General features: G+C 44.3%; 1 protein-coding gene across 3 annotated transcripts in view; it reads left to right on the top strand.

Annotated features, from left to right (window-relative positions):
• The first annotated feature begins 206 nt into the window (after positions 1-206).
• Positions 207-11642, top strand: part of LOC111969958 (membrane-associated guanylate kinase, WW and PDZ domain-containing protein 3) — a 145136-nt gene continuing 133700 nt past the window's right edge. For all 3 annotated transcript variants that reach the window (XM_023996360.2, XM_023996361.2, XM_023996363.2), the window contains exon 1: positions 207-1284. In XM_023996360.2, the coding sequence (XP_023852128.1) occupies positions 978-1284 (307 nt within the window). In that variant the 5' untranslated portion in view covers positions 207-977. The remainder of the gene's footprint in view (positions 1285-11642) is intronic.

The following is an 11642-nucleotide window of genomic DNA, read 5'->3' on the forward strand; positions in this document are numbered from 1 at the left end:
TGTGTATTGACCAAAGGTTATACGCTATTATACAGTTGAGTTATGTAGGCTACTATTATATAAGCCTGCTAAAAGTGACCCACTATACTGTGTATGCAAGTCTTTTCAGTGTTCATTCTGCTACAATACACCGAAGGATGGAGCCTGTCGAAAAGGTTGAGTTGAACGACGCGCAGTGACATCTGGGCGTTTCGGGATTCGCGCATCTCGCTTGGTGCTACCACGGTGCCAAGTGTGTTTAAACCTGTGGGGAGGGATGGGGTCGCGGTTGTCACTACATCAAAATGCGTAGGATCCGAACTACCACCTGGAACGATACTAAATGACCATTAAGTGAATGATGCGATAGAAAACGGCTCGTGTCGTCGTTATCTGTTAGTCTAGTCACAGGTATAAAGGCACTCTCGTTGACGCACTGTACGGTTTACGATTCTAAATCTCCGAGCAGATTTGTCTCTCACGCAGTATGGTGAGGTGAGTGGATACCTTGTTTTGACAACTTCCAGCCAAAGGTTTAGGAAATAAGAAAAAACAACCTTTGATAGGGTGATGGGGAGACTAACACCCATTTATGCATTCATTTAGACATTGTATTGCTTTCTTGTTTATTGTTTTACGCACATAGAACATTCGGAGTTTTGCAACGCACATACTTTCAGTAGCACAGCCAGCTACTGGGGTGCTCGTACTGATTTTTATTGACAGTGGTGCTACTCCAAGATTACTGTGGTTATTCCTGGACAATATTACATTTATTTACACATTACCGGGAATACCTCATCCATGACGCAGGCTGGCTCCCAAAAGTGAATGATCAATTATAACAGAGAAATGAAACTCCGACCAGAGCCAGGGAATAACTCCAGATTAGAAATATTTGTTCGACCATATTTGCTCCTGCTTTAGTYCTTGTGAAACAAAGCAAAACCAAACAGACAATTTCAGATCAGTGACAGACAACATCAAAAGGATACAGTATGTCCAGAACGCTGAAAAAGAAGAAACATTGGTCCAGCAAGGTGCAGGAGTGTGCCGTGTCATGGGGAAGCCTCGGAGAATTCGGCAATGTGGTGGAGGTGCTGGGGGGTGCCGAACACGGAGAGTTCCCTTACTTGGGCCAGATGAAGTTGGATGTGATGGTGTGCCACGTCGGGAGAATGCCCTATTTTGGGGATGTTTTGTTGGAGATCAACGGAACCCCCATCAGTGGACTTACAAACCGCGACACGCACGCAGTCATTCGCCACTTTCGGGAGCCCATTCGTTTGAAGACTGTCAAACCAGGTGCGCCCTCGTTTTCTTCTAACTTTTGTGCCATTTTACATCAAGTATTTGATATGCAAATGTGGCCTCGCTTGACATTAACATACGCTCTATGCCAGAGTAGTCTACCAACTACCAACTACCAGTTGTAGAGTAGTCTACCAATACCCTGTGTAGATGTCCTGTAGTAAGTACATATATTTTATGGGGGTATTTACCATTTATTCTAACCCTTTTTCTCTCAGAGAATGAATGTGCATACTTATAGTGCAAGGTTATTATACAGCTTATTCTAGCTACCCTGCAATAACACAATGTAGTGCCCTTTGTTGAATGTGTTGTAGTGTATTTGTTGAATGACTACACAAGAATTGTGTGGAGGAGTCAGTGTCCATCACTTGCTGGGGCTCATCACATACCTCATTCGGCTTTGGGCGTTGGTCAAGTCTGACTTAATGTTCTTATGCCCTCAGAGAAATCCCTTTTGCATTGTGTTATTGATAAATGCCAATGCCACTCATATTGCTGGTTGTGATGGGAGTGGCATGGCAAGTAATTTGACAGATGCACATCTACCATTGATATGACATGACCTCAAACAGTGATGTCTGTCATTTAACCCCCTCCACGGACATGGTTCTTACCTCTGCCTCTTAAAACTCTCTGGACTACCCATCCCGGATCCGGGATAACTGTCATCAGAAACACTGACTAGCCTAGCCTAGCGCCACAGGGATATAATATAATTTCATGAAATCACAAGTCCAATACAGCAAATGAAAGATAAACAACTTGTGAATCCAGCCAACATGTTCGATTTTTAAAATGTTTTACAGCGAAAACACAACATATATTTATGTTAGATCACCACCATATCCCAAAAAACACAGCCATTTTTTCACAGCAAAGATAGCTTTCACAAAACCCACAAATAGAGATAAAATTAATCACTAACATTTGAACAACTTCACCAGATGACAGTCATATGACATCATGTTATACAATACATTTATGTTTTGTTCGATTATGTGCATATTTATAGCCACAAATCGTGGTTTTACATTGGCGCCATGTTCAGAAYTGGCTCCAAAATAGCGAAAGTAATTACAGATAGCCACGTGAAATACAGAAATACTCATCATAAACTTTGATGAAAGATACATGTTTAACATATAATTAAAGATACACTGGTTCTTAATGCAACCGCTGTGTTAGATTTAAAAAATAACTTTAGTAAAAGGCACAGCATGCAATAATCTGAGACAGCGCTCAGCCATTCTCCGCCATGTTGGAGTCAACAGAAATACGAAATTACATCATAAATATTCCCTTACCTTTGATGATCTTTCATCAGAATGCAGTGCCAAGAATCCTAGTTCCATAATAAATCGTTTTTTTGTTTTATAATGTCCATTACTTCTGTCGAATTAGCAACTTTGGCTAGCATGTGTAGTTCACGTGTCCATAGAACTTTACGCTAATGAACGAAAACTTCAAAAAGGGATATTACAAATCGAATAAACTGGTCAAACTCAGTTGAGAATCAATCTTCAGGATGTTTTTCTCATATATATCCAATAACGTCCCAGACGGAGCATTTCTTCATGTCTATCTAACGCATTGCAGACAAGGACATCACATGCGTAGTGTGCGTGGCCAAGAACTGGCAATATGCCTGACCTGTCACTCCAAAGGCTCTCATTCGGTCCCGCATCAGGCTAGATGCTTCATTCCACGTTCTACTGCCTGTTGACATCTAGTGGAAGGCGTATGAAGTGCATACAGATCCATAAATATAAGGGAATTGAATAGGCGATGCCTTTCACAGCGACCCATTTCAGAATTTTCACTTCCTGTTTGGAAGTTTGCCTGCCATATGAGTTCTGTTTTACTCACAGATATAATTCAAACAGTTTTAGAAACTTCAGAGTGTTTTCTATCCAATAGTAATAATAATATGCATATCATATGATCTAGGACAGAGTACGAGGCCGTTTAATTTGGGCATCAATTCATCCAAAAGTGAAAATGTCGCCCCCTAGTCTTAAGAAGTTTTAAGGGCTATATGCTGGTTTCATGAGTTCCTTTCTTATGATCATATTGGAACCCTGGTTTCTGCAGTCTGTATGCACTCTGAGGAGTAGGGCCTCACGGGTCAGCCAGGCTGGAAGGTTGGCTGTCTCTTTATCTGGTATAGGGGAAGGAGATGACTCTCTTGTTGTTGTGTATTTGAACTGGAATATCTAAACAACAACTGAGACTGTGGAAAGGTTGCAGTAGCATCTGAGTCTTAGGCCTCCAGGCCAGTAGCCCTGAAGATCAGCTATGTTTGGGAGAGTGAGTGTGTGTGAGTGTGTGTATGTCCACTGCACGACTTAAAGCTCCTCGCACCACACTCTATGCCCCACTAACCAAGGATGATTAATAAAGGGCATGGGAGGGAGAAGGAATCAGCTCAGCCTTTGGATCTAGGCTCAACTCCCACACTATGCTGTTTTTGTTCTTAAGCTTGTAGTGATGGCAATATTCCTCATCACCTTCTACTTCAAATTCATCCATCACCAGCAGCAACAACAACGACCTGAGTGAACTCTTTACCAGTCCGTGAATTGTATCAGTCATACATATGACGGGTCACAGTGAGGCCTTAAACTGTCTTGTGGAGGCTCTTCCTTAGAACTGTACTTGCTGCCATAAAGGTCAAAACTCTCATATTAAACAGCTTTTTGTATGATATGTATATGTAATTATATGCTATAATAGTATGTGTGTGTGTGTGTGTACACTCGCGCCGTGCGCCTGTGTGTTTTGTCTTTGCGCACGTAGATGCACACACATGCGCACACAGTGTTTCCTGCACGGTAAGCTCATGTTTAATTCACATCTCTTGCATTATTGAGGCAGTGAGTGTTACTGCCTCCACGCTGATGGGGGGCGGTGTGGTACAGGGTGGTGTGGTGGCGATGGGCCTGGAGGATCAGCTGTTACCAGGAAGCTGTGGCATAGCACTAATGGTTTGGCGGGAGAGGGGAGAGCAGAGGGAGCTGACAGAGATTGGTGCACTAGATGTTCTACTGCTGCTGTTCCCAGGATCCTCTACTCTCTCTCCCCTGGAACCTGGAGCTGGTGGACTTCTTTTATCTGCTGACAGCTGAGAGGAAGAGCTAGGAGGAGGAGTTGGGAGTGTAGTATGAATCACTGTTGTGTGGGAACACCTCTGAGTATGAATTAGGCTGTTTGAGAAGGGTTGAATCCTAAGGAACCTGCCTACATGTTGGTTAAAGTAGCTACTGTAGTAGGGCAAAGCTGTGCTGGAAAACATTGGTAGAGCATGGGTGAAGACAGGCCTTGTTAGGCCTTGTGGTGCTCATGTGGAGGAGTGTGACTGAGGCATTGTGAGAGGACAGGAGGAGTCTCCATGGAAGTTGTAGTCATGGAGCTAAAGAAGGCCTCAGCCTGCTTCTACTATTTAATGCATCATCTACACCAATGAGCTGCCATTAGGCATCCCTCACACACATATAACCCACTTTGTTATGTGAAAATGCACAGAGAGCCAAAGGCTAGAACCTATGTTAGGTGGCATGTGTGCCAGTGGAGGCTGCTGAGGGGAGGACAGCTTATAATAATGGCTGAAAAGGAGCGAATGGAATGGCATCAAACACATGGAAACCATGGGTGTTTCTAAATATGCATACTACCGTGCTCCACACTCTCATGCTCCAAGTGCATTCTCTGACGACTTTCTCTTGAGGACGTTCTTGTGAGGACAAGAGTGTGAAGAACGCATAAAACATTACATTTGAGAAGGACTCGCACTCCCCCTACTGTATTATCTCACCCTTCACCTCCCCATTCACTGAACCTTCTTCTAGCCAGGACAATAGCAACAATAGACAAAACAAGATATACACAAAGCAAACATTTTACTTCATAATTATCAGCTAGATATGTTAATTGTAATAATCTAGCTCTCCAGCTAGTTAAACAGACATTACACATCACAAAAACTAATGTGATGCAAGGTAGATGTACATTTTTCGTGGCTAGCTAGCCAGTTAGCCCTATTGACATATGGACTTACCCATTCTCTGAACCATCTTCCAGGACAATGGCAATAGAGATATACAGTGGCAAGAAAAGGTATGTGAACTCTTTGGAATTACCTGGATTTCTGCATAAATTGGTCATCAAATTTGATCTGATCTTCAACTAAGTCACAACAATAGACAAACACAGTGTGCTTAAACTAATAACACACAAATTATTGTATTTTTCTTGTCTATATTGAATACATCATTTAAACATTCACAGTGTAGGTTGGAAAAAGTATGTGAACCCCTAGGCTAATGACTTCTCCAAAAGCTAATTGGAGTCAGGAGTCAGCTAATCTGGAGTCCAGTCAATGAGACAAGATTGGAGATGTTGGTTAGAGCTGCCTTGCCCTATAAAAAACACCCACAAAATTTAAGTTTGCTATTCACAAGAGGCATTGCCTGATGTGAACCATGCCTCGAACAAAAGAGATCTCAGAAGACCTAAGATTAAGAATTGTTGACTTGCATAAAGCTGGAAAGGGTTACAAAAGTATCTCTAAAAGCCTTTATGTTCATCAGTCCACGGTAAGACAAATTGTCCATAAATGGAGAAAGTTCAGTACTGTTGCTATTCTCCATAGGAGTGGCCATCCTACAAAGATGACTGCAAGAGCACAGCGCAGAATGCTCAATGAGGTTAAGAAGAATCGTAGAGTGTCAGCTAAAGAATTACCAAAATCTCTGGAATCAAATCAAATGTATTTATAAAGCCCTTCTTACATCAGCTGATGTCACAGTGCTGTACAGAAACCCAGCCAAAAAAAACCAAACAGCAAGCAATGCAGGTGTAGAAGCACGGTGGCCAGGAAATACTCCCTAGAAAGGCCAGAACCTAGGAAGAAACCTAGAGAGGAACCAGGCTATGAGGGGTGGCCAGTCCTCTTCTGGCTGTGCCGGGTGGAGATTATAACAGAACATGGCCAAGATGTTCAAATGTTCATAGATGACCAGCAGGGTCAAATAATAATAATAACAGTGGTTGTCGAGGGTGCAGCAAGTCAGCACCTCAGGAGTAAATGTCAGTTGGCTTTTCATAGCCAATCATTCAGGGTATCTCTACCGCTCCTGCTGTCTAGAGAGTTGAAAACTGCAGGTCTGGGACAGGTAGCACGTCCGGTGAACATGTCAGGGTTCCATAGCCGCACGGCCAGGTGGACTGGGGACAGCAAGGAGTCATCAGGCCAGGTAGTCCTGATGGAATATGCTAACATCTCTGTTGACGAGTCTACGATACGTAAAACACTAAACAAGACTGGTTCATGGGAGGACACCACGGAAGAAGCCACTGCTGTACAAAAAAACATTGTTGAACGTCGCAAAAGTGCATCTGGATGTTTTACAGCGCTACTGGCAAAATATTCTGTGGACAGATGAAACTACAGTTGAGTTGTTTGGAAGGAACACAACACTATGTGTGGAGAAAAAAAGGCACAGCACACCAACATCAAAACCTCATCCCAACTTTAAAGTATGGTAGAGGGAGCATCATGGTGTGGTGCTGCTTTGCTATCATCGACGGGAAAATGAATTCCCGAGTTTATCAAGTCATTGCAGGATAATGTTAGGCTATCTGTCTGCCAATTGAAGCTCAACAGAAGTTGGGTGATGCAACAGGACAACGACCCAAAACACAGAAGTAAATCAACAACAGAATAGCTTCAACAGAAGAAAATACGCCTTCTGGAGTGGCCCAGTCAGAGTCCTGACCTCAACCCGATTTGAGATGGTGTGGCATGACCTCAAGAGAGCAGTTCACACCAGGCATCCCAAGAATATTGCTGAACTGAAACAGTTTTGTAAAGAGGAATGGTCCAAAATTCCTCCTGACCGTTGTGCAGGTCTGATCCGCAACTACAGAAAACGTTTGGTTGAGGTTATTTCTGCCAAAGGAGGGTCAACCAGTTATTAAATCCAAGGGTTCACATGAAAACATGAAGACATGAAAATGTAAAATTGTTTGGTGTTATTAGTTTAAGCAGACTGTGTTTGTCTATTGTTGTGACCTAGATGAAGATCAGATTACATTTTATGACCAATTTATGCAGAAATACAGGTAATTCCAAAGGGTTCACATACTTTTTCTTTGCCACTGTACACAAAGCAACCGTTTTAGTTCATAACTATCAGCTAGCTATACGTGAATCGTAATAATGTAGCTATCCAGATAGTGACCAAAAACTATGACCTAAAACTAATATTATGCAAGATAGATGTCAATTCTTCATGGGTATGCTAGCTAACAATTCTTTGTGGCTAGCTAACAGTAGTATCTAGCCAGTTAGCCCTATTAACTAATTATGGGCCTACGATCTACAGTACGTAGGCAGATAAACATGCCAATATTAACACAGCATGTATTTATTAACGTATCAAGATAAAATATTTTAGTCAGCCAACATATGAGATGTGAATAGGCAACATTTAATTCCGAAGTCGGAGTTTATTTTCTCTCACTTCAACTAGAATAATGGCTGCCATTGATTTCAAGAAATGTTGCATCATTTTTTATGTGGTTGAGTCATATTTCTTTGCATACTTTCCATTGAAGCTTGCATCGATGAATGCTTCAAAATATGTACAAATGGAGTACGCATTCAAGAAGTGCCCTCCGTGCTCCGTTTCACATAATTTGACCCTCACATGCTTAAATTTTGCATGCTCGGAGCACAGTAGTATGCATTTTGAAAAACATCCCATGTTTTTGATGTACACTGCTCAAAAAAATTAAGGGAACACTAAAATAACACATCCTAGATCTGAATGAATGAAATATTCTTATTCAATACTTTTTTCTTTACATAGTTGAATGTGCTGACAACAAAATCACACAAAAATTATCAATGGAAATCAAATGTATCAACCCATGGAGGTCTGGATTTGGAGCCACACTCAAAATTAAAGTGGAAAACCACACTACAGGCTGATCCAACTTTGATGTAATGTCCTTATTAAAACAAGTCACATGAGGCTCAGTAGTGTGTGTGGCGCTCCACGTGCCTGTATGACCTCCCTACAACGCCTGGGCATGCTCCTGATGAGGTGGCGGATGGTCTCCTGAGGGATCTCCTCCAGACCTGGACTAAAGCATCCGCCAGCTCCTGGAGAGTCTGTGGCGCAACGTGGCGTTGGTGGATGGAGCGAGACATGATGTCCCAGATGTGCTCAATTGGATTCAGGTCTGGGGAATGGGCGGGCCAGTCCATAGCATCAATGCCTTCCTCTTGCAGGAACTGCTGACACACTCCAGCCACATGAGGTCTAGTATTGTCTTGCATTAGGAGGAACCCAGGGCCAACCGCACCAGCATATGGTCTCACAAGGGGTCTGAGGATCTCATCTCGGTACCTAATGGCAGTCAGGCTACCTCTGGCGAGCACATGGAGGGCTGTGCGCCCCCCAAAGAAATGCCACCACACCATGATGACCCACCGCCAAACGGGTCATGCTGGAGGATGTTGCAGGCAGCAGAACGTTCTCCACGGCGTCTCCAGACTCTGTCACGTCTGTCACATGTGCTCAGTGTGAACCTGCTGTCATCTGTGAAGAGCACAGGGCGCCAGTGGCGAATTTGCCAATCTTGGTGTTCTCTGGCAAATGCCAAACGTCCTGCATGGTGTTGGGTTGTAAGCACAACCCCCACCTGTGGACGTCGGGCCTCATACCACCCTCATGGAGTTGTTTCTGACCGTTTGAGCAGACACATGCACATTTGTGGCCTGCTGGAGGTCATTTTGCAGGGCTCTGGCAGTGCTCCTCCTGCTCCTCCTTGCACAAAGGCGGAGGTAGCGGTCCTGCTGCTGGGTTGTTGCCCTCCTACGGTCCTCCACACTCTCTGATGTACTGGCCTGTCTCCTGGTAGCCCTCCATGCTCTGGACACTACGCTGACAGACACAGCAAACTTCTTGCCACAGCTCGCATTGATGTGCCATCCTGGATGAGCTGCACTACCTGAGCCACTTGTGTGGGTTGTAGACTCCGTCTCATGCTACCACTAGAGTGAAAGCACCGCTAGCATTCAAAAGTGACCAAAACATCAGCCAGGAAGCATAGGAACTGAGAAGTGGTCTGTGGTCACCACTGCAGAACCACTCCTTTATTGGGGGTATCTTGCTAATTGCCTATATTTCCACCTTGTGTCTATTCCATTTGCACAACAGCATGTGAAATTTATTGTCAATCAGTGTTGCTTCCTAAGTGGACAGTTTGATTTCACAGAAGTGTGATTGACTTGGAGTTACATTGTGTTGTTTAAGTGTTCCCTTATTTTTTTTGAGCAGTGTATTTGATACCATTCCACTGATTCCACTCCAGCCATTACCAGGAGCCCGTTCTCCCCAATTAAGGTGCCACCAACCTCCTGTGATTGTGTGCTATTATTCAATAGAGAATCTATGTAATGGTGTGCATGCTGTGTCTGTCTACAGTGGGTCCCTCTAATGAGTGGTGCTGAAGGCAGTGGAGCAGCCTGGCTCTCACAGCCTCTGTCTTTTACACACGTAACCATATTTCACATTACCTGCAGAATACACCAGTATAGAGGAACGTGAGTGTATCCAATCCTTATTTGTATTTTTTTTACCCCTTTTTCTCCCCAATTTCATGGTATCAATTGGTAGTTACAGTCTTGTCTCATCGCTGCAACTCCCGTACAGGCTCGGGAGAGGCGAATGCCGAGAGCCGTGCGTCCTCCGAAACACAACTCAACCAAGCCGCAATGCTTCTTGACACAATGCCCACTTAACCGGAAGCCAGCCCGCACCGATGTGTCGGAGGAAACACCGTACACCTGGCAACCGTGTCATTGTGCACTGTGCCCGCCCGCCACAGGGAGTCGTAGTGCGATGGGACAAGGACATCCCTGCTGTTCAAACCTTCCCCTAACCCGAACGACGCTGGCCAATTGTGTGCTGTCCCATGGGTCTCCCGGTCGCGGCCGGCTACGACAGAGCCTGGACTCAAAACCCAGAATCTCTAGTGCACAGCTAAGCACTGCGCTGCAGTGCCTTTAGACCACTGCGCCACTGTAGGAGGCCAAGTGGATCCAATCCTGCGCCCTGTAATGGTATGCAATGGAGATGGTGGGCGTGGGTTATCGAGCTAATGCACAACTCATATCTGGGAAGTGGCTCTCCAGTCTCGATAGAGTCCTCCTCTTGACAGGCCCTGCTTTGTCATCGGAATGAGATTTGTGTGGGTCGGTCGCTTGCCAGAAAACTGGAGAGGGAACACAAGTGAGAGGCCTCTGGTTAGGCAGAAACATCTGGCTCCTGTCTAGTTGGAGAGAGAGTAGAGAGCTGAGCTAGCCAGTCTCCCAAAATATGTCAGCAGTGGCACAGAGAACTCCAGGCAATATTGACATCGGAGAAGTAGACCTTAGTAGCCTAGATATGTACATCAGTCAACATGATGTGAAAAGTTCCTGCAGGCCCGTACTGTTATATGCTTCTTGGCATCAGGATTTTGGAACGCTTTACACATATGATAGGGCTTGTGTTGTGTTCCTAGCAGCAGGTGATGGACCCAGTATGTCAAACTAATCCTCTACAAATAGCATGTTTGTCACATCCTCGTTCAGTCTACCACCAGCAGGCCACTAACACTAATCACCAGCATCCATGCAACAGAGGGACACGTGAGCCTGTCAGAAACTAGGAAGTGAGCTGCTGCTGTCGCAATGCTAGAGCATGACAATTAGTTTGTTTCACCATGCCCAAAGCATCCACTCTGCTCAACCTTCCTCATTAATGATTTTCTCTATGTATCTCTCTCATTCTTTTTCAATCTCTCTTTCTTTTCTTCTCTCTCTCTCCCCACACACACACACCAACACACACACGTCCCCTCCTATTTGCTTTCATCTTGGTGGTTCTGAGAGAATAAATGCACGCCAGCACCAGTTGTTCAGGAAAATAAGTGGTTGCCGTCTCAACGAGGAGAAGGCAAGTAATAATATCGCTGAATGCGTGGGATATGTTCTTCTCCAGGAGCACGACAGCCAGTCTTCTGTAGCCTACTACAATCACCGAGGACACCGGAACAACACAAATACTATTCTTTAAATATCCTGGTCTTTTGCTTTATTTGTTACAATGTGTTTTTCATGACATCACTTCCTGTTTTTCCTTCTGTTTCTGCTTCTTTTACCGTCTGCATCAGAGCCGTAGGCAGCTGCTCAGCCTCACTGTTGGCTCACCTAATCTTACACAGCTAGCCTACATCACAGGCCTTCCCATATCATCTAGCTCTCAGGAGAATAAAATAAAATCATCTAAACTTCTCAG

The sequence above is a fragment of the Salvelinus sp. IW2-2015 genome, linkage group LG11 (genome assembly GCF_002910315.2).
Source record: "Salvelinus sp. IW2-2015 linkage group LG11, ASM291031v2, whole genome shotgun sequence".
Lineage (NCBI taxonomy): Eukaryota > Metazoa > Chordata > Actinopteri > Salmoniformes > Salmonidae > Salvelinus > Salvelinus sp. IW2-2015.